At 46.0% G+C, this 23,508-nt stretch overlaps 1 protein-coding gene across 1 annotated transcript in view; it reads left to right on the top strand.

The window, feature by feature from the left end:
- man1a2 (mannosidase, alpha, class 1A, member 2) overlaps window positions 1-23,508 on the top strand; it is a 143,196-nt gene that overhangs the window by 97,959 nt on the left and 21,729 nt on the right. Inside the window, exons 6-7 of the mRNA XM_080019638.1 lie at window positions 10,675-10,755; window positions 22,932-23,026. Coding sequence (XP_079875764.1) covers window positions 10,675-10,755; window positions 22,932-23,026 — 176 coding nt within the window. The remainder of the gene's footprint in view (window positions 1-10,674; window positions 10,756-22,931; window positions 23,027-23,508) is intronic.

Raw genomic sequence — 23,508 nt, 5'->3', positions numbered from 1 at the left:
TTGAGTTCGCCCACTTCCTGAGTCCTCTCTACCTTGCACTGGGTGACAGGATATATTTTCCTTCCACTTAGTGTCACTCCAGAATCACGTTTTAACTTGTCAACAAACACCACCGGAAGTGACCCATGAGTGATAAAAAATAAATAAAACGCTCAGGGCAACGACTCGGCAAAAAGGTGCGTGTGAGAAAAATGCGCGGGCCGCACGAACACTAAACTTTGATGTCAAGTAGGGGGCCACAAAATATCGTCCCGCGGGCCACGAGTTTGAGACCCCTGTTTTAGAGGGATAGTGTGGTGTTTAAACATATGTGAACCTATTTATGTATATTTATAGGAGAGGTAGATTATTTTATACATTTTAGAAAGACATTAATAACTTGCGATTATGAGGCTTTTTCTGCCTGTGTGTCGATGACTGTCGATAACCGTCAATCGCCCGGTTATGAAATAAGCAGCCCAGCCCTTGAAGGAGGTTTTCAAATCCCTGCATGCAATAAGATTTAAGTCAAAGTACACATGCTACGAGGTAAACACACTCGTTATGTTGAAATCAGCTGGAAAAAGCTCGTGTTTTTTAAATAGCTTTTAAAAAGGCGTGTCTAGCCTTCACCAATGATTAAGGCAGGCAGTTGGAGGGTCTGGAGTAAAACACAAACGCTCACCGAGGCTTTTGACTCCTCTCTCGTCTAAACGCATAAACCTTTCATCCGTTATAAATATTCACTTGTCAGGGAGCTGCGTCATTTGTTCTTCAGTCAGTTTCCACCGTTTCTACAGCAGGCCCTCCAGTGTCCTTTCACCAAGAATCTTTAAAAGGGCCTTTTTGCTGGGCTGTGTGGCTCGTACCATCTGGAACCGGGGGCAGGATGGATATGGAAGCGTGGTAGCCGTCTTTAAAACCTGCTTTGTTGGAACAGAAAGAGTCACTCAAACCACGCTAGACGTCGCTAGGACAGCTCCGGCTCTGCATCTGGACCCCAACATCCCTGCTCTGCTGGAGACAGACGTACACATAATCCTCATAATCCACTTCCAACCGGAGAGACAGTGTGCTGAACCAGCGCCACAAAGGTTTTAAGTGTTTTAAGGAAGGTTTCCAGCCGCTGAGTCCCGGTGGCTGCCACGTACCCAGACGCTCCGCTGGTCCAATGGAAGTGGGTTATCAGTCCCCTTCCACTTTACAGCAGCTGCATCAAAACACACCTTGGGCTGTCATGAACCCATTCTGCATCAACAGCGTTATTCATTTGGATTGTTTGTGTCCGTAACTCAGAAATAGTACATCCACTGGCGGTACTAGTTCAGACTAGTAGAATGCGGTACGACGGATGCTGAGGTGACAGGAGCGACCCATGCTGCGGTAGCTAGGAGACAAAGCCGTAGCCATGGCAACCAAACAGGCCGGGAGGCTGGCGACGGAGCGTGAATGAACAGTTTGACTGTGTTTGCTGGGAATGAGACGTTGGCTCCATTTGTTGCTGCAATTTGTTGAATTCAGTCATTTTGTTCATCCGTCCATATCCCCGCTAAAGGGTCGTGCACATGGCGCTAGGTTTTTGGGAACAGAACCCTGACGGCGTCGGTGCCCGCTGAGTAAAAATTAGTCTTTCTCAAGTAGTCAATAAATTGGACACGACATGGTGGTAAGATAAAGTAGTCCTAAAAAACATGTAAATCCAATCGACCTTCTGAGTTCCATTTAATTTAATAAAAGCATCACTAGCGCTACGGCTCGTCTCGCCCTCTTATTTTAACTCTCTCTCTCACCCTCCTTGGATTATCTCTCCCTCTATTAATATCCCATTTGAATCTGTTGCAGTAGTTTTTAGATAAAACTATTAGTATTAATTTTCCAGAAATTAATCACGTCCACAGCTGAAACCGCTGGGATAGTTTGATTTGGAGCCAGTTGGATTGAACGGTTCACACCTGGACTCTTTCAATCTCTCTCTCCCCCTTCCGCTCGCTCCTTCGCTCCATCTCGTCTCCAGGCTCCCTCGCTTTGCCCAGATTTTTTGTATTTTATTATTCTTTCCTCCGCACTTAAACTGTCATTCCCTTTCTCCTTCACTACGGCCCTTCTCTCTCTGGGTAACTTTCTATTCATCTCCCCCTTTTAAAATCCGTCCATCCATCCATCCATCCTTTCTTCTCAGGAAAACATGAGGACACAGTGTGGACGTTGGCGGATTCAGAATCCCGTGTTGGGGGCGTCTCTCGAGCAGCTTCCGAGAAGCGTTGGTCAGCATGCTATGCAGTCCAATCCGATAGCAAAGAAATGATCATGGTTTTTCCAACCCTCCACACAAAACCGGTTTGGACGGGAAGCTCTGAAAATACAAAGTTCAGTAGACGCTGCAGACGACGAGAAGGAGCCGCGAGAGGAGAGAGTCAGTGGCAACACCTTAGAAATAATAAAACCAATGGAGTGCTTTGACTGACACAGTGAAAGCACAATAGAATCAGAATCCCTTTATTCCAGATACATTCACATGGAATGTCATGGGAAGGATTGGTGCAATGCTGTGCAGACAATGAGCACGAAACAAAGCTGTCTAATAGAAAAAGCCAAGTATACAAAACGGCCAAATAAGGAACAAAAATAGCCGGAGAATAGTTTTAAATAGATGTGGACAAATTTGTTGGTACCCTTTGAAAGGGTACCAACAACCCTTTCAAAGGGGGTGGTAGCTCAGGAGGTAGAGCTGGTGGTCTAATCATCTAAAGGTTGCTGGTTGGATCCCAGGCTCCTCCTGCTATCATGCTGTAGTGTCCTTGAGCAAGACACTTAACCCCTAATTGCCCCTGATGGCTGCGTCCGTCGCTGTTTGAATAATTGTAAGTGGCTTTGGATAAAAGCGTCTGATCAATGCAATGTAATGTAATGTAAAAGAACCCACAATTTTCTCTGAAATAACTTGAAACTCACAAAAGTAATTGGCATCCATCATTGTTTCTTCTATATTTAATATAAATCAGACTTTGCTTTTGATTTTTGATTCAACAGAATATTTTACATAAGAAAACAAATGAAATGGCCTGGACAAAAATGATGGGACCCTTAACCTAATATTTTGTTCCACAACCTTTAGAGGCAATCACTGCAATCAAGCGATTTCTGTAGCCGTCAATGGGACTTGTGCACCTGTCAACAGGTAGTTTGTCCCACTCTTCCTGAGCAAACTGCTCCAGCTGTCCCAGGTTTGAAGGGTGCCTTCTCCAGACTGCATGTTACAGCTCTTTCTATAGATGTTCGATTGGATTCAGATCAGGGCTCATAGAAGGCCACTTCAGAATAGTCCAATGTTTTGTTCTTATCCATTCTTGGTGCTTTTAGCTGTGTGTTTTGGGTCATTTTCCTGTTGGAGGACCCATGACCTGCGACTGAGACAGAGCTTTCTGACAGTGGGCAGTACGTTTCACTCCAGAATGCCTTGATAGTCTTGGGATTCCATTGTGCCTGCACAGATTCAAGGCACCTAGTGCCAGATGCAGCAAAGCAGCCCCAAAACATAACCGAGCCTCCTCCATGTTTGACAGAAGGTATGGTGTTCTTTTCTTTGAAAGCTTCATTTTTTTCGTCTGTGACCATAGAGCTGATGTGACTTGCCAAAAAGCTCCAGTGTTGACTCATCTCTCCTCTGTCCGACGGACATTCTCCCAGAAGCATTGTGGCTTGTCAATATGCATTTTATCAAATTAGGTAATAAGAGACCAACAAATCTATTGATCTCTTTTCACAGTTTCTTTGCTTTACTCTATGACAAACCAAAGGCATACCATTACTTTTAATCAAGCATTGTTTCAATGAGCTGTATGTAAATGTAACAAATTTGTGTGTGTGTGTGTGTGTGTGTGTGTGTGTGTGTGTGTGTGTGTGTGTGTGTGTGTGTGTGTGTGTGTGTGTGTGTGTGTGTGTGTGTGTGTGTGTGTGTTTCTATATAGAGGAGAAGTTAAGTTTAAAGGCAATAGTCTCAGGCTCAGTGACTGTTGGCATAGAATATAAAAATAGAAGAAAATATGATGCATGGATGAATATACAATGGAATTAAATATGTCAATAAACCGATGCAGGAATTATATATGACTGATATAAAGTAATAAAATATAAGAATATAACATATAAAGGCTCCTGCTTCATAACCTTCAAACCTCAAACACCAACTCTGGTCCAACTCTGCTTTACTCCTTACCTTGCATCTGTAAACCCAGGGCACAAACAAACACACCGCCGGCCATCTTCCTGCAGATCCTGCTGTGAGGAACATGGACAGGAACCTGGAGGACCTGAAGCTAACCGGCAGACAGCTCATTAACCTCCGAGGCCACATGGGGGAGGGAGGGAGGGAGGGAGACACGTTGATTGAAGCAACGATGACGCAGAGAGAGAAAGGATGACAGGATAGAGAGAGCGGGGAATGAAAAAAGAGGAACGGAGGTGCTGGCTGGAGAAAGGGAGGAGAGGGAGAGAGAGAGAGAGAGAGGGAAAGGGAAAGGGCGAGAGAATTGTCTTTGGAGCTAAACACTCTCCCAATAAGTCCCTGGAGACAGGCGCTCACGTTTGGTATCTTTAATGGAAGCTGTGTAAAACCGTGGAACACTCCAGAAATAAGCAGATTACTGATCAGTCGCTATGCAGATGTAAACAACCTGTTAATACGTTGTCATAGCTTCTACACTGTATACATACATGGAAAACATAAATTAACTCATAGATTGTGCTTTCTCAAAGGCAATGAAGCGGCTGATGGAAGAGATGTTCAGAGTCTGAGACATGATCAGATTGGCTGCCTGTTTTTGTCTGGCTATCTTATATGCCTGCGTTCCCAATACATCACAATGCTATGATGTCACAACACACACTGGGGGACGGGACACTCCCCGCCAGGGAGAGAGCGAGAGCGAGAGATTATTTCACCAAATACATTTTGATATACGAGGACTTGTACTAATAATACTTAGACAGACAGACAGATACTGTATTCATCCCCGGAGGGAAATTTCAGTGTCGCAGCAGCTCTCATCCACAAACAGGAAATAATTGTAAAGTAATGGAATAAAAACGAATAAATATAGTGGCAATTTATGGGCAAAATATACAAATAAACCTAATCAAATATGGCAATATACTCTAAACCTAATGATAAACAACAAATCTAAAACAACAGAAAACCAATAAAGAAAATAAGAAATGCAAAGAAATATGACCAAACATAGAAATCAAACAGAATATAAATAAACAAATATACATCAAAATATGCACGATATAATATGTATAGTATAAATAATATTGATTATAATAAATGTATGTATATAAATGATACTGTGTGCTTCCTTAATTATTATACAGTGTTGAAAGTTGCAGTTGTACTTTTTGTTAATTTAAATTCAAAGAGTCTATAACACTGGTTCTAAATATAAATCGGGAGAAGTTGGAAGAAGAAGGGATCAGGGAGAGACGGAAAGGATGGAAGAGCGAGAGATTAAAGTCATGCATCTATTTAATCAGTTATCGAAGGTGTTATTCAAAGACTTAAAAGAGAGAGGGCGGCGTGAGGTCTGCTTGGGAGAGATTGAACGAGGGAGGCTGGAGAAGCCGGGGATGAACAGAGAAAGGGAACAACAGAAGGAGGGAGGAGAGGTGAACACTGGTGGATTACTGAGCATGAAAAGAAGCAGGAAAAGAGGAGGATGGTGGTGCGTTGCCTCTGAAAAGAGAGAGAGAGAGAGAGAGAGCCAAGGCGTGTCACTGCTTGGTCTGACGCCCACATTAGACGAGAGATTAGAGATCCAGGCGGTGGCCTCCGGCGCAAAGGCTGAGGTGGCTTCATGTCGTCCCCCAGAATAGGGGACTCTCCTGGGGCGCGCCGCCCCTCATCGTCCCTCTCTTCCGCTTCGCAGGTGGAAGTCAACCAGCTTTTGAGCGCCGATCCCTCTAAAGGAGCGGCCGATCCCTCTAAAGGAGAGGTGATGCGAGACGCCTGGTAAGGTGGCGCCGTCGGCGTTCTCCAGCTGGAGTAAGGGAAGCACGCGGGACCTTCCTTGACTTCAACAGATGCTGTGTGAATGTGTCGCTGTCCGCTGAGGACACCTTTCAGCGCCGTCACACATACGTACAAACACCCCGACACAAAACGACTGGTAAAAGTGAAAGTACCATATTGACATTTCTACTGAAGTAAAAGTATAAAAGTACTTGCTGTTAAATTTACTATGAGTGCCTTGTCATGAGAATTTCACTCTTCAGGATGATCCTGTGTGATACTGTACTTTTGAAACTCTTTGACTTTGACTCTTTGACGTATATGGTTGAAAACGTAGTATTTTTTCTGCGTTTTGGGCCCCGTCGATAGGAAAACGGCTTTTGTGAAAACTCCTTCCAGGGCGGAGACTTTTCAAAACTCTGTTTTCTGTGTATTTGTGCGGAGGAAGTACAGTGGAGCTTCTTGCAGCCACTGACGTCAGGGCGTGCAAGTCGCTTCAGCTCCACCACGCCAACGGGAAAATCCACAACATTTGCAACTTGATCATTTCTGATCCGGCGCGTTCCAGTACCACGTCTGTTTACACACCGTGACACAAGCGTGAAAGACACGGAGTTTTGCACATCCCTAAAATTAGCCCAGGTCGTCTGTTGGGGAGCTCTGTTTGAACTGGATTAATTATGCAGGAGCAAGACTTACGACTCCAAACTCTTCAATTTTAAATTTTTTTTATTTTTGTTTTGAGTCCCTCTTGATTTTGTTTTTTGACAGTTCCTTTGACCGTTGTGACAAAGCAATCCCAGGGTTGGGTATCCAAACGTACAGGAAGCAGCAGGAAGCAGCAGGAAGCAGGCTGCGCTTGTCGGCTGCTTGGATTACATGCCTTCCTGCTCCTTTTTTCACGGCGTTCCCCGGCTTTTCCCGGTCCCACGCAGTGAGAGCCGTCATGTTTTTGGGTGATTGGACGCCGAGGGTGCAAGACGCCGCGGAGCACGGCTGGCCCAGAGCGACGCGTTGATTCTGTGTTCCGGATGAGTCAGCGGCGGGGCGTAGGTTGGATTTGTTTTGCCTCTCCACCCACGGGGCGTTCTTTGCATGTCCTCGGGATAAACAGTGTTGATGACGATGCACATTAGGCGCTGCGCAGGTAAATGGAGATGTGCAACACGACAGCACTGAACTTCTGAAAGACGCCTGAGGAGCCAGAGCTGCTCTCACATCCTGGAAGCGATAGACAGATGGATGGATGGATGGATGGATAAATCGATAGATGGGTATATGGATAAATGGATGGATAGATAGATGCATATTGGAATAGGTGATGGATGGATCAATGGATGGATATGTTTAAGTATGCATGGTTTCTCTTCCCTTCAGTCCAGAGCATTTTGGGACAAAGTGATGCTGCACTTAAATTGAAACGAATGAGAAAAGCAGGTGGTGTAATGTGCAGGTGGTGTAATGTGCAGGTGGGGTAATGTGCAGGATGGCAAAAATAATCTGTTCTCCCCCTGATGTGAAACAAGCCGCTGAGAAGGTGCACGTCCTGGTCACCTGTTCCCATGCTCTTCACTCGGAATTCACCCAAATAAACACATCAGTCGTGTCTTCGAGGTCCAGACGGTCAAAGGCGGCAGTGTTTCTGAAGCGTTTAGGGCGGTGCCGCTCTGCCTCCTTACTGCGCCGCTGTCGCTCTGCAAGTGTTTCCCATTTCGTTCCACCCAAGACAGCTTTGTTAAAAATGAAAAATACTTGCATTGAAGGTCACTCACTTCTTGGTCATCTAGATGAGTGTAAGAGCTAAACCCTTTGTTTACATCAAGTCCGGCGCAGCAACAAGAAGATCATGTATCGTATGATCAACCGATAATTCACAGACAACCAAAGTTATGAGCCAATATTAATTTGAGCAGGTGCCGAAAAACAGGACTCTCTGGAGCTGAAGTGGGAGGAGCTGTTACTCCTGGAGACCGGGCCATTAAATAAGTAATAAATGAGATATTTGTGGCTGCGGGGATGTTTTTTGTTATCTGTAGCCGGGGAGTGAAATTGCTCTGCTGATTTGAATTTGAGGTCTGTTCCCGCCGTCGGGGGCCACAGTCTGTCTGTGCGCTTGGGTTGAGGGGGTTTTGCAAAGTGAGCGTTCGCCGGACTCTGCAGTATGAACGTTTAAAAACGACGAAAGTCAAACGTGGGCTATGGACACGGTGCTTCTGCAGTGGTGTCTGGTGCCCGGTCTCTGGAGAGGGGGGTTCTCAACGTGGGGTTCGGGGACCCCTACGGGGATCCTTGCAGGGCTTCCAGGGGGTCCATGGCAAAATGATGGACGGTTCAAATTCACCGTTGTCTCATTTCCGAGACGTTAGAGAACACCCAGTCGTAACAGTGAGAAGAACCCTGGTTTCACTGTCTTCTCCCAAACCAGAGCGGCGACGCAAAATGAAATCAAAATCTTTGACAAAATCAAATATTGATCTGAGATTGAATCCCAGAGATGATCAAATGGATAAAACCTGAGGATGAAACGTCCGGCCTGACGCAGACGTCCCCAAACGAGACATTCCCTCCCCTCTCCGGGCTGGGATGCGGGGCGTCTGTGTTTTAATGATCAGCGTAGACGTGGAGACACAGAAACTAAACGGGGGGAAAAAAAAACAAAAAAAACATCCTGATTGGTTCCAAATGAAAAAACAAACAACACACTTGGACGTTTGCTTTCAACTATGAAAATGAAAAGTAGGACGACAGTGTGTTGTTGACTGGTTCTCCACACAAACAAAGCCTCCATCACCGGGGAGTCATGGTGTGTTTTTCATTCTTCCACATAATAAAGGGTTGATCCGTGTACAAGCTCAGTGGTTATCATCCAGAGGGGCCTCCACTCCACCCTGCTCCCACTGCTCCACTCCACCCTGCTTCTACTGCTCCACTCCACCCTGCTCCCACTGCTCCACTCCACCCTGCTTCTACTGCTCCACTCCACCCCGCTCCTACTGCTCCACTCCACCCCGCTCCTACTGCTCCACTCCACCCTGCTCCTACTGCTCCACTCCACCCTGCTCCTACTGCTCCACTCCACCCTGCTCCTACTGCTCCACTCCACCCTGCTCCTACTGCTCCACTTTGACATTACATATCTCTCTCTCGATCCCACCCCCCTCTCTCACTCTATCTTCTCTATGGAGTTGGAAGAACGATATACAAGGCCTTGTACTAATAATTCTTAGAGAGAGAGACAGATAGATGGATAGATAGACATGTAGATAGATAACTAGATTGACAGACAGATAGATGGATAGACAGACAGACAGACAGACAGATACAGTAGATGGATGGATGGATAGATAGATAGATAGATAGACAGACGGACGGACGGATGGATGGATGGATAGGTAGATAGACAGACAGACAGACAGATGGATAGATACTCTATTCATCCCTGGAGGGAAATTTCAGTGTTAAAACGGTACCGTTACATCCTTCATTACAATGGTTCCTGGATGACGCCGTGCGGACACAAAAGAAAGGGACGCTTCCTCCCACAGTCGTTAGGACTTCCTGCGCTGCCAAGACGCCTCCCGTGACACATTGTTGTTTTCTAGGTTTTGTACAACGCAGCGCAAGTTACAGTTTTCCCAGTTTCCTTTAAACACAGCAAACGTGGGTTGTCTGTCTACGTGTGGGAGAGGCTGGATGCGAACGAGCTCCGAGAGACTAAGCCTTGATATATATAACTATTATATAACTTGTATAACTTTAGATGATGATGTCACAAAGCGCCCCGCCCCTCAAACCAATCAAATCCCTTAAGGTTCTTCTACTTCCGGTAAAATTATGAAAATTTTTCACTCATTTCTGCTCCAAATGTTGATGGATATTGGTCAACCTCAAACGACAAGATGTCTTAAACGTCCCGGTTCTAACGAGACCTCAACCATGTCTGTGTGTCCTGAGGTTGTCATGTTCCAGACACTTTTAGCCTAAAAAAGGCCAAGAAAATTACAAAATAAAATATCCCAGCAATAACAGTAGAGTCCTAATGAGCCAACAAAAATAAAATAAAAATAGACACAAATACAGGATAGAAATTGATATATTATTATATTATATATATATATATATATATATATATATATATATATATATATATATATATATATATATATATATATATATATATATATAAATAAAAGCATATGTGCACCAGATAAATTGTTGTTTGGGGTATCTACGGTATAAATGATCACGATGTGCTTCCTAAATTATTCGACGGTGTTATGACAGTTGCAGTCATACTTTTTGTCAAATTAATATCAAAGTGTCTATTTCACTGGTTCTAAATATGATTTATATAAATATTGCCTTTTCCTGTTGGACAAAATAAAGGCTGATGGATGAAGATTGACACCCTGTGCTTGGCTTCATTTATAGTATTTACTCCGTTTTGAAGAGGTTTTCCCAGCAGCTCATAGAAGCACAGACCCTGAACCCGAGCTCCCCCGGCCTGACCCGGATCCCGTACGGATTCGGGTCCGTGTTTTATCATGGCCGGTTGGGTTTTGGTCGGGTCGCATTCTACGGCCTTGGTCCAGGCTCTGTGGGGGTTTAGAGGTGAAGACGTGTGCGTGCGTGCGTGCGTGTGTGTGTGTGTGTTAATCTCTGATGGCTGTGTTGTGTTTCCTCTCCAGAACGCTGAGGTGTCCGTCTTTGAGGTGAACATCCGCTTCATCGGAGGACTGCTGGCTGCGTACTACCTCTCGGGACAGGAGGTAACCTGTGTGTGTGTGTGTGTGTGTGTGCGTCTTTAAAGGACAAAATACCTGAATACACACTCAGATTTTGAGGACACATTCAGAGTCCTCACCATCTGACAGGCCTTAAATGCTGTTTCGAGTCCTTTTTGAATATTTGGATATTTGATATGCATATTCATATTTTCTGTCGTGACTCAAAGTCGGCATAATCCCATCGTTCCCCCCCAGCTGTCAATGTTTTTTTCCTACGTGGCTCTATTAAGCACCTGAATTTATGAACCTGGGTTCCCATGCATGTATACACTGGTGTGTGTGCATGTGATGTGTGTGTCAACGAGTGTGTGACCTTGTGAAGAGTGTATCTGTTGTTTGATGTGTCTACGCACGGCTGTAAAGGGTGTGTGTGTGTGTGTGTGTGTGTGTGTGTGTGTGTGTGTGTGTGTGTGTGTGTGTGTGTGTGTGTGTGTGTGTGTGTGTGTGTGTGTGTGTGTGTGTGTGTGTGTGTGTGTGTGACAGCGGAGATGCAGGATGAGGAATGGCCTCAGTTTAAGGGAGTAATGGAGAAAAAACAAGGGGGTGGAGAGAGAGATCAGATCTATTGTACATAGAGGTGTGTGTGTGTGTGTGTGTGTGTGTGTGTGTGTGTGTGTGTGTGTGTGTGTGTGTGTGTGTGTGTGTGTGTGTGCGAGTGTGTGCGAGTGCGCGTGCCTGTGTGTGGGCGGGTTCAAGCTGTAGGTCAGAACCCATCTCCAGGGAAATGAATCTCCCCTCAGGTGTCCATGCTAATGAAGCAGCTCCATGAAGACACACACACACACACACACACACACACACACACACACACAGAGGTATCAGGCTTTTCTGCTTTAACAATTCCATGAAAACCAAATATATCGAGGATTAAACGAGCACATTTTTTTTATAAAGTACTTCATTTATTTTTTCATTGTTATTCATAATGATCTATTTCCTGATGCTTCTTAATGCTAACATGCTAACAGATGCTAGCCTTTTTGTCCAAATGTAAATATTTATATGAAAAATAAGTTTATTCGTCAGCTCACTCATTCACCCAGAAACTCATTCATTCTCTCTCTGTCGCTCACACTCACTCAAAAACGTGTTCACTCTCTCTCCCCCCTCTCTCCCTCTCTCTCTCTCTCACACACACTTACTCACTCTCTCACTCAGAATCTCTCTCTCTCTCTCTCCCTCTCTCTCTCTCTCTCTCTCACACACACACTTACTCACTCTCTCACTCAGAAACTGTCTCTCTCTCATAGGTTGGGTGTTGAAGGAGAGGCGCCCATTTTTTTCCTCTCCTCACTCCTCCTTCCTTTCCTCACTCATTCCTTTCCTCCCCTCCTTACTCTCCTCTCCTCACCCCTCCTTCCTTTCCTCCCCCTCTTGCTGTCCTCTCTTCCATCCACTTCCTTTAATCTTCTCTCTCTCTCCCCTATTGTCGCTTGTGCCCTTTGACCCCATTCGGCCTCTCCTGGTTTACTCTTTTATTCTCCTCCTTTAATCCAGCTCCTCCCTCCCTTCCCTCCTCTCCTCTCATCTCTCATCTCTCCTTTCTTCTTCTGAACCCGACAGGCTGCCTCCCCCACTCCCCCCTCTGCCTCCCTTTCTCTCTCTCTCTCTCTCTCTCTCCCGTTTGAACACCACTATGTTCTCTCTTCCCCTCTCCCTTCATCTCCTTTTCAACACTCCATCAATTCGTTTTTCTTTTTTCTTTTTTTTAATTCAATCATCTTTATTGGTATGAAGGAAGCAGAAGCAACAAAACTCCATTTAATCAATAGAAATATAATAATAATAATAAGTTAAAATAATAAGGCAATTAGACATGCCATTGATTTCTTTGAATCAAAAAGACCTGATCAATAACAATAATTCCAGATAATAAGATACACAACAACATGTAAGACATTCAACTCCTGATCATCGATCAATCCAAACAAAAACAATATTGTCCAACATCCAACACAACTATTCACTGTAAAACAAGAGCGGTGTAGATGTGACGTGGTCGTTCCTTCCATGTGAGATACAAATAGAAGTCATGGAAGCAGAGTTGGGGAAGTGGTTCAACTCTGGGCACATTTTTAATTATGTTCCTCAAACTTTTCCATCCAACTCAGTTTAATAAGAACAAGTGAGATTCTATCTTCCATCTTTTCCTAAATATCGTCAGCATCCTGTCTCCTAGCAACCATCTGTTTAGAGCCAGGTTCCGCTGACCTCTTGAATCGTGCAATATTACCATTTTACACAATTTCCCCCGATTACCCCCGGCAGTACTGCTCCATAATGGCAGCCATTAGTAGTGGAGGAGTTTGAGGAGTTGGGGACATTTTAATTGTACTTCACAGTAAAAAGCAGAGTGTTGTTATTATATTAGTGTGATATTAATATTATTCTTCAGAAGGCGTCTCAACGCAAAATTCATACACAAGGGCAATTCAAAGTAACAATACATAATAAGATCAAGGTACTTTATTAATCCACAAAGGGAAATTCCAGTGTTGCAGCAGTAATGACATACATGACAAAACACACATCATTTAGAAAAACACACCTTGTTTTTGAAACGATTACTATATATATATATATATATATATATATATATATATATATATATATATATATATATATATACTGTATATATACTGTATGTATGTATATATATATATATATATATATATATACATACATACAGTATGTGTATATCCATATACTTATAAAAGAACTACCGTACTGTATAAAAATAAAATAGAATTTAAGTAAAGTTTAAAAGTGGAAGTTAAATGTAAAGTAAACATGTGTCTTGTGCTTGGCATCGGAGGAGGAGGTTCCTCTGCTGGAACAGGGCGGAGTCATCGCTGCTGCTGCTGCGGTGCAGTAATGAGCTCCTGTAACCTCCTTACTGAAGGAGCCTCTGGCTGAACACACTGTGCTGTGTGAGCAGCAGGTTGTGTAGGGGCTGTGCAGTGTTGTCATGATGCTGAGCAGCTTGTGCAACATCCTTCTCTCCACAAGCAGCTCTCGGGGCCCCAGAGCGGCCCCCAGCACAGAGCCTCCTTCCTGATTACTTTGTTACGTTTCTTGGAGTCTCTGGCTCTAATGCTGCTGTACCAACCAACGACGGCAAAGAAAACTGCAGGAGCCACAACAGACAACATGAAGATCGGAGCAGACCTGAAAACTCATCAAATGGTGTTCGATCCCTCAGACCTGCTGTTTGACTAACTTAACAGGCTCCCCCAGCGGGGGTGCTACAGAGCTCCTGCAGCCACCAACATTCTGTACAAAAGGTCAGAACCACACTGAACTCTTTACTCCAAGCTACTCCAATCCGACTGCACATGATATTAGCAACTGTGTTTATTCATTGTATAGCTTCTATTTCATAGATGCTGTGAAGCCGGAGGCAAACTTCCACTTCTGTGAACAGTAAAGTTGTGTTGTATGAGGAAGGTCTACCTCAGGGTGAGGTTGCCCAGTTGGACAACCAGATTTGGGCCTTTGTCAACCATCTCTCTTGCCCCATTGTCAACCACATTTGAAGTGTGGTAAACCTCTGTGTTTAGAAATTGCAGCAAGTTATCCTGGCACCATTGTTACCTGAAAGAGTGTGTGTGTGTGTGTGTGTGTGTGTGTGTGTGTGTGTGTGTGTGTGTGTGTGTGTGTGTGTGTGTGTGTGTGTGTGTGTGTGTGTGTGTGTCGGTGTGTGTCGGTGTGTGTGTCGGTGTGTCTGTGTGTGTCGATGTGTGTACAGGACTTGTCCCAATTGGTTCTGGTGTATAAGGTCAGTATTCCGAGACCCGCAGTATAGACACCCCACGGACGCAAAAGCCCCCCGCGCCACACAAGAGCCCCGGGCCCCCAGAGGAGCCGGAAGCCCGCGGAGCAACACCCAGTCCCAGGGAGCATGAGGGAACCCCGCACCCCTGAGGCAGATACATACAACCCCCCCTCCATGTGCAGGCACAAGACGCAGGCGCAGAACCCGGGCCGCGGGCGTGAGGCACGGACCCCCGGCTGAGAGCCAGGTCCCGTGCCGACAGACCGACGCCCCGCCCGCTCCCAGCACAAGAGGGAGCGCCAATCCACATCGCCGAGTGTGCTCAGCGCACGACACCCAGATGTTCGCCCCCCTCCCACCCCGCCGACGTCAGAGAGAGGCCGCGCACCCAAAGCGCCAGAGTACAGGTACCCAGGCAGCCCGGTGCCATGTCAGGAGTCACAGGACCAGAAGGACCATCTAACCAGACCTAACAAGACCCCAACCCGCAACTCAGGTTCTTAATCTCATCCAAAAACACTAACCTCTACAGCGCTGGATATTAGATCATCGGTGGCAGCTGCTCAGTCTGCTTCTTCCTTTTCGCTGGATTGCTCCGGTCCTGGTCCTCTTCCATCACATACTCGTTAGAAAAATAAATAATAATATATATTAATAATCAATATAATCCTTTAGGTCCTCCACTTTGGTTTTGCGCAGTGCTTTTTTTTCTATATATATATTTATAAATATTTTGCAATTCGCTTTTGTTATTTGTCTGAGTTGGAGCAGATTGTCGATGTTTTAGCGTGCAGCTTGGCACCGCCATGTTCGATCTGTACTCACTTCCATCTTCTCGCGAGATCACAGCATGCTCCCCTCACTCATACTGTCTTATAATACTATAAGACAGTAAAATAAAATAGTGAAAGACAGTAGTCTTTCAGTTAAAAAAAGACAATTTTCTGACCATTATATGGAACTTTACACTTCAAATATACATTCACTGAGAAATTGATTAGGACACTGTACTAAAACTGGGCGTGGCCTCCCTTTGCTCCCAAAACAGCCTCAGTTCTTCTTGGCATGGATTCCATGTTGGAAACATTCCTTTAACATTCTGCTCCATGTTGACATGATGTCATCACACAGTTCCTGCAGATTTGTCAGCCGCACATTGATGCTGCGAACCTCCCGTTCCATCACATCCCAAAGGTGTTGTGTGGGGTTGTGATCCCGTGACCGGGAAGGAAACTGAACAACACTGAACTCATGGTCACGTTGATGAAAGCGGTTGGAGACGACTTCTGCTCAGTGACACGGTGCATCATCAAGCTGGAAGGAGCCGTTAGAAGATGCTCAGTTGTGGCCACGAAGGGAAGCACATGCTCAGCAACAGCCCTCAGATAGGCTGTGGCCTTCAAGCCATGATGGATTGGTATTAACAGGTCCAAAGTGTGCCACCAAGACATTCCCCACACCATGACACCACCACCACCACCACCAGCCTGGACTGTGCACACAAGGCAGGTTGGGTCCCTGGATTCATGCTGTTGGCGCCAAATTCTGAGCCTACGTCTGTGCCTCAGTAGAAATGGAGATTCATCAGACCACGCCACGTTAGTCCAGTCTTCAACTGCCTCAGCTTTCTGTACTTGGCTGACAGAAGTGGAACCCGACGTGGTTCTGCTGTTGTAGTTGATCCGCCTCAGTGTTCCATTCCACAATTCTGAGATGTTTTTCTGTTCACCGCATTGTACGGAGCGCTCATCTGAGTGACGTAGCCTTCCTGTCAGCTCCAACCAGATGGGTCACTCTCTGTTGACCTCTCTCAACCACAAGGCGTTTCCGTCCACAGAACTGTCGCTCAATGTTTGTTTTTTGTTTTTCTCACCATTCTGAGTAAACTCTCGAGACCGTTGTGTATAAGAATCCCAGGAGATCAGCAGTTACAGAAATACTCGAACCAGCTCGTCACTCATGCCAAAGTCGAAACACTAACGTCACATTGTTTCCCCGTTCTGATGGTTGACGTGAACATTAACTGAAGCTGCTGACCCGGTATCTGCAGGATGTGATGCACTGCACTGCTGCCACACGATTGGCTGATTAGACCATTGAAAGAATATGTAGGTGTGCAGGTGTTCCTCATTAAGTGCTCAGTTAGTGCATATCACAAAATGTGCCTGTCAGGGTCTAACATTAAAGAATCAATTCATTAAATGAGTGATCTATTTAGTCATTTAAAGTTCACCTCGGAGAGAGACGCAGATGCATCGTCTCAGCGACAGACAGACAGATGTGGTGAAAAGGGTGAAATGGGCCGTGCTGTAAATCCATGGAAAGGCAGAAGAAAAGAGAATGACTTACTGTAATGAGGTGAAGAGCAGAGATGGAGAAGAGGAGAGATTGAAGATGAACTGAAAGCGTTTAGGGCCCCGGAGATGAATGGTTGTAGTCAACACATACAGACGGGGAGGTTTTTTATTTTTTTTACATTGTACTGCGTATCAGCGTGCTGTACTTGTACTCAGTCTCCAGGAGGAAGTCACTGGAAATGTCTAATGAATTTTTAATGCAACACGGCCGGCTTACCGTGTGAGCAAGGTTTAACCGCTGGGATGCATCACTGTCCAATCACATCAGCACTCAGACAGTTTCAAGTTGAGGTTTTTCAGTTTCATGAGGCTTTTCTGCTCCAATAAGTCAGGGGGGGGTTAGAAAGTATGCAGGGTTTGGCTCAGACTTGGTAGAAGCGCTGGAGGGGGAGTCCAGGCAGCTCTTTGTTTGGAAGCTCTTCTGCCGTCCTGGTCCTCGTCCAAGCAGCTGCTGATCTACCTTGGCTGTGCCGGTCATACAGTCCTGGGCGTGTTTTGCCACCTTCGCCTTCAATTATCATCCACATAACAACAGACACATGACCGTGGACACACAGTCAGTGAGTGGTCTGGGACCAGGTTAGCTGTTCATAAGGGAGATGTTCTGTGGAATGAATCTGCTCGTTGTTTTAGTGCTGCTCTGTAGCGCCTTCTGCAGGGAAGGAGCTGGAACATGTGGTGTTCAGGGTGCATGGGGTCGCAGATGGTCTACTGAGACTGCTTCCTGGTCCTGAGCACATTATGGAGGGTTGGCAGGTTGAGTTCTGTGGTCCTGATGGAGGGCTGTAGTCAGTTTAGCTCATGTTTAGTGGCAGATCACCCCCCCCCCCCCCCCAGACTGTCATGGAGGTGACGAGGACGGATTTATTTTTAAGTGTCCCGCCGCCTTGATGCTTGCTCTGTAGTACTGAACCGGCGTCTGCCATGATAGAATGTCGCAAAGGCTGCCTGTGGGGTGACGTAGTGAGCGGTGGGGCGGTGTAGCAAGCGGGGCGTGGGTAATCCTCCCTCTCGCTGCCGTCCCCCCAGGCTCAGCTTAGCAGGAAGAGTCATTCACGCGTTACAAACAGCGCTAATCACATTAGCACGTCCATTACATGTCAACAGGAGACGCTGTGTCTGCACAGTGAGGATATACACTGATCAGCCACAACATTAAAACCACTGACAGGGGAAGTGAATAACATGGATCATCTGGTTCCAACATCACCTGTCAAGGGGTTGGATATATTATTATTATACGAGGCAGCAAGTGAACAGTCAGTTGTTGAAGTTGATGTGTTGAAGCAGCGTAAGGATCTGAGCCACTTTGACAAGGAGCACATTGTGATGCTGGACGACTGGGTCAGAGCATCTGCAAAACCACAGGTCTTGTTGGTCAGGTTCCTGCTATGCAGTGGTTACTACCTACCAAAAGTGCTCCAAGGAAGAACGACCGGTGACCCGGTGACAGGGTCACGGGGCCCAAGGCTCATTGATACACGTGGGGAGTGAAGTCTAGCTCGTCTGGTTCGATGCCACAGAAGAACTACTGTAGCACAAAGTGTTGAAACAGTGAATGTTGCTGTGATAGAAAGGTGTAGAACACACAGTGCATGGCAGCTTGCTGCGTATGGGAGCTCACAGTGTCCACGCTGACCCCTGTCCACCCCTGAAAGCACCTACAATGGATGAGTGAGCGTCACAACTGGACCCTGGAGCAATGAAAGAAGGTGGCCCGGTCTGATGAATCACCTTTTCTTCTACATCATGTGGGTGGGTGGGGTTAGGGTTCGATCCCATGGAGCATCTGTGGGATGTGCTGGAACAACAAGCCTGATCCATGGGGGCCCCACCTCCACCTTCCAGGACTTAAAGGATCTGCTGCTACCGTCTTGGTGCCAGATACCAGAGGACACCTTCAGAGTCTGGTGGAGTCCCTGCCTCCACAGGTCAGCTGTTTTGGGGACATGAGGTGGAGCTACACAGTATTAGTTTATTATTAGTGTTGTGGCATATCGTGTGTGTGTGTGTGTGTGTGTGTGTGTGTGTGTGTGTGTGTGTGTGTGTGTGTGTGTGTGTGTGTGTGTGTGTGTGTGTGTGTGTGTGTGTGTGTGTGTGTGTGTGTGTGAGAAACAAATAAAGTTAAACACAGATGTTTGTTGATATGTTGAGATGTTTGATATGTAAAGATGAAGCTAATACGTATATATATACACACACGGGCACGGGCACGGGTGCTTAGGTGCTGCATCACCCCTTAGTTCTGTTATGGAGTGTGTCCTTGGACCGGGCTCTGTCTGTGTGTGTGTGTAACATCTGATCTCAGTGGCTGGTCTCTTCTCTATCCTGCTCTTCTCTCCATCTCTTTCTCCTTCTTTGTCGAAGGTTATTTTCAGCTCCCTTCTTCTTCTTCTTCTTCTTCTTCTTCTTCTCATTCCTTAGATTCTCTCCTCCTCTGTCTAACTTGTCCTCTCTTTATTACCGCTATGTCTCCTCTCCTCCACATCCTCTCATCTCTCTTTATCTTTTATATGGTCTATTCTTCTGTTCTCCCTCTTCTCTCTCCAAAGCATTCCACGTCGTATAGAACTATTATGATATTGTTATACATAACATATATTGACAAAAACAATGATGACATTTGTTATTAATATAATACAAATAATAAATATAGCTACACGGGGTCCAGTTCAGTCGTTTTAGGTTTAGGTTTTAGGTTTAGGTTTAGGTACAGTTTTCTTGGTTCTCCGAAACGCAGCACGAGTTAATTCTCAGAGTTTACATTGAACCCCACATGGGCTCCTCCGGCCTCTACACAGCGCAACTTTCCCAGCGCCACCGAGCAGCCAGAGGCACAACCCAGACTGACCTGGCACCTTACTCTATGCACGACGCGTGTAAATATAATGATTTTTCTTGTTCGTCGCATTTCAGAATTTTGTGATGTGCTCATCGGGCATGTTCACATGTGACAGCGACTGGTTGAAAGGTCGACCATGTCGGGAAACTTCAAGTCCTGCAATTCAACTCCAACGTTTTCTTTTTTTTTTTAATTTTTCCTCCAATTTACGAAAGTTTTGACGTTGAAGATCCCACTCAACAGAACAGTTTTAAGATCACTCAATACTCGGCTTGTCACCGAGGTAAGCTTGTTGTGGTCTCTGCGTCTCGGCCCGCGGCGCGCTGTGTAGGCGTGGTTATCATCTTGTATCATCTTTGTTTTCATTGGCTGTTGTTCCAGAGTTTCGGTTGAAACCCCTCCCATAAACAAAACGCGTCATTGTCAACAGATGCGTGCCTGTTTTCCATCTTTGATGAATGGAATTTTCACGAGTTCTGCAAGTTTTTGTTTTTTTTGTCTTTTTTCTCATATTTTCAAAATTGAGTTTCGGAGCAACTCACCCAATGTTGAACTCTGAACAACATCAAGAACGGCCATCTTATGGTTCCTTAGATGCACACACGCAGATCAAGATAATCCTTCCAAATTCCCTGTGATGTTAAGTCAGAATGTGAAACCGTTTTGACAAAATAACATTGAAGATGAACCCGGACGATACCGATGTCTTCGCATGGTCAAAAATAAAAGTCCAGATGTGAGACGAGGACGAAGACGAAGACCTGCCGTCACTTCCATAACAAGGTTATAAAACAACAGGTCAACTCTCCCCCCCCTCTCCCTCCCTCTCTCCCTCTTTCTTTTTCTCTCTCTCGCTCCCTTTCACTTTGGATTTGTACGCTCATAGAACGTCATCTAATGGGGTCTCACCCAAGTCAAGTATTTACACAAAAACATACAGTTTTTACGAAATATATCCCAAAGCAACGGGGAGACGCAGCACAAGACGGTAGACACACAGGACAGTGGACACACAGGACGGTGGACACACAGGACGGTGGACACACAGGACAGTGGACACACAGGACAGTGGACACATAGGACAGTGGACACACAGGACAGTGGACACACAGGACAGTGGACACACAGGACGGTGGACACACAGGGCGGTGGACACACAGGGCAGTGGACACACAGGACAGTGGACACACAGGACAGTGGACACACAGGACAGTGGACACACAGGACAGTGGACACATAGGACAGTGGACACACAGGACGGTGGACACAGGGCAGTGGACACACAGGACAGTGGGCACACAGGACAGTGGACACACAGAACGGTGGACACAGGGCAGTGGACACACAGGACGGTGGACACACAGGACGGTGGACACAGGGCAGTGGACACACAGGACAGTGGACACACAGGACAGTGGACACACAGGACAGGGGACACAGGGCAGGGGACACCCAGGGCACTGGACAGGGCAGTGAACACACAGGACAGTGGACACACAGGATAGTGGACACACAGGACGGTGGACACACAGGACAGTGGACACACAGGACAGGGGACACACAGGACACTGGACAGAGGACAGTGGACACACAGGACGGTGGACACAGTGGTTACACAGGACACTGGACACAGGACGGTCCCTGAACCCAGGTTGTTTAAAATGTTGTTTCATACAAGTAGGAAACAAAGGAAAATAAACAGATCTAAAATAAAAGCACAGGCACGGTGCAGCGCTGTGTGGAGGAAAGAGAAGCTCTGCTCCTGTTCTCTGGGTTGGCTTCATGTTTTTATTTTCCATACTAGGAAGAAACTACGGAAACGGAATAAATCAAAACCTTTCTCTGTGCGATTATATGATATATTCTATATTATAATCACAAAATTTGCCCCCTCTCTCCATCTCTCTCGCTCCACTCCACCTTCAGAACACAGTTAACTGCACTTACACCGTTTCAATTCTCAGATTTTTCCTGTCTGATGAAAAATAAATGTCAATCGCTAGAGAAATCAATCGGATGACTCTGGAGTCTGGAGTCACTCCGGCAAAAGCGTCGTTGGAGACGGCGACTCTGACTCGTTACACCGACTGAATCAAACCAACGAAGAGTCAGGAAAATGGAAGAATCTCCAAAGACAGCACACCCTTTCATCACATGTTCTTAGGGTTATGCAGCTTTGTGTCCTTCAGGCTGAGTTAAAACAGCCGTCGAGACGTTGTTCAGGCTTTAAGATGCGTACGTCTAGGGGCGTGGCTGCAAAGTGCAAAGTGGGCGTGTCTCCGCCTACGCCCGACTGTTTAGTGGCTGCAAGTTCTGCTTCTGTTTCCTGCCGAGATAGCGAAGGCAACGAGCGTAATCCCAAATTCGAGGCTTCAAACCGCAAACCCACGTGTCACAGGTGTTATGTCCATTTTTGTTGTTGTTTTTCCTCTAAATGGTTGTGTATTTAACGTGTATTTAACGTGTGTTTAATGTGTTGTTTTGTTATTTAAATCCTCTTGACGGGTCACCTCTTTGAATAACCTTTATTGTTCTTATTGTTATTCACACGTGCCCTCCATCTCTTTCTCTACCACTCTCTTGATCTGTCTCCTTCCTCTCATCACTTGTTCAGAGTTTCTCTCTCTACCTCTACCCCCTCAACCCCTCTCCCTGTTTCTCACCCCCCCTCTCTCTCTGTCCACCTCTCTCTCATTCTCTCTCCCCCCATCACTTGTTCCTAATTTCTCTCTCTACCTCTACCCCCTCTCTCTCTCTCTCTTTCTCTCTCTGACTCCATCTGCCTCCATCCTGATTCAATTCAATTCAATTTTCCATCTCTGCCTCGCTCTCTCTCCATCTTGCTCTCCCCCACTCTCTCTCTCTCACTGTCCTTCCCTCTCTCCCTCCTCTCATCACTTGTTCCCCATTTCCCGCCATCTGTTTCTTACTGCTTTTTTCCTCCCCATCTCTCCAACAATCTGTCTGTTTGCATCTAGCTTTCATCTTCACCTCTCTCTCTCTCTCCCTTTAAATCTCTATTCCGTCCCCTCCCCCTCTCCCCTTCTCCTTCTCTTCTCTCTCTTTCTCCCTCTTTCTCTCTTCCTCCACTCAATCAGCCATTCCCAATTTACGACCATCTGTTTCTAACCTTAATGCATTTTATCTCCTCGTGCCTCTCTCTCTCTCTCTCTCTCTCTCTCAGGTGTTCAAGCTGAAGGCCGTCCAGTTGGCAGAGAAGCTGCTCCCAGCGTTCAACACCCCGACAGGAATCCCCTGGGCCATGGTCAACCTCAAGAGGTCAGTGCCACTACCTGTCCCTACCCACAATGCACCTCTTCCACCACAGGCCGACCAATCACACGCTGGGGATGGGATTAGTGCTATTATTATGAATCCTAATGGTTTGTATGAACATGGCGTAATTCTGTTACTTGGATTAAGATGAAACGTTTGTGACGGCCTGAGTAGAAAACAAAAAGAAATGGCCGCCATGACGACAGTGACCACAAGCTGCTCAAACACACACACACACACACACACACACACACACACACACACACACACACACACACACACACACACACACACACATAGACACACAAACACATAGACACACACAGACACACACACACACACACACACACACACATAGACACACAAACCCACACACACATAGACACACAGACACACACACACACATAGACACACAAACACACACACACACATAGACACACACATAGACACACACACATATACACACAAACAGACACACACACACA

Source organism: Zeus faber (genome assembly GCF_960531495.2).
Source record: "Zeus faber genome assembly, chromosome: 18".
In the NCBI taxonomy this organism is placed as follows: Eukaryota; Metazoa; Chordata; class Actinopteri; order Zeiformes; family Zeidae; genus Zeus; species Zeus faber.
The sequence above is the reverse complement of the archived record's forward strand: the minus strand, read 5'-3'. Positions and strand labels throughout refer to the sequence as shown.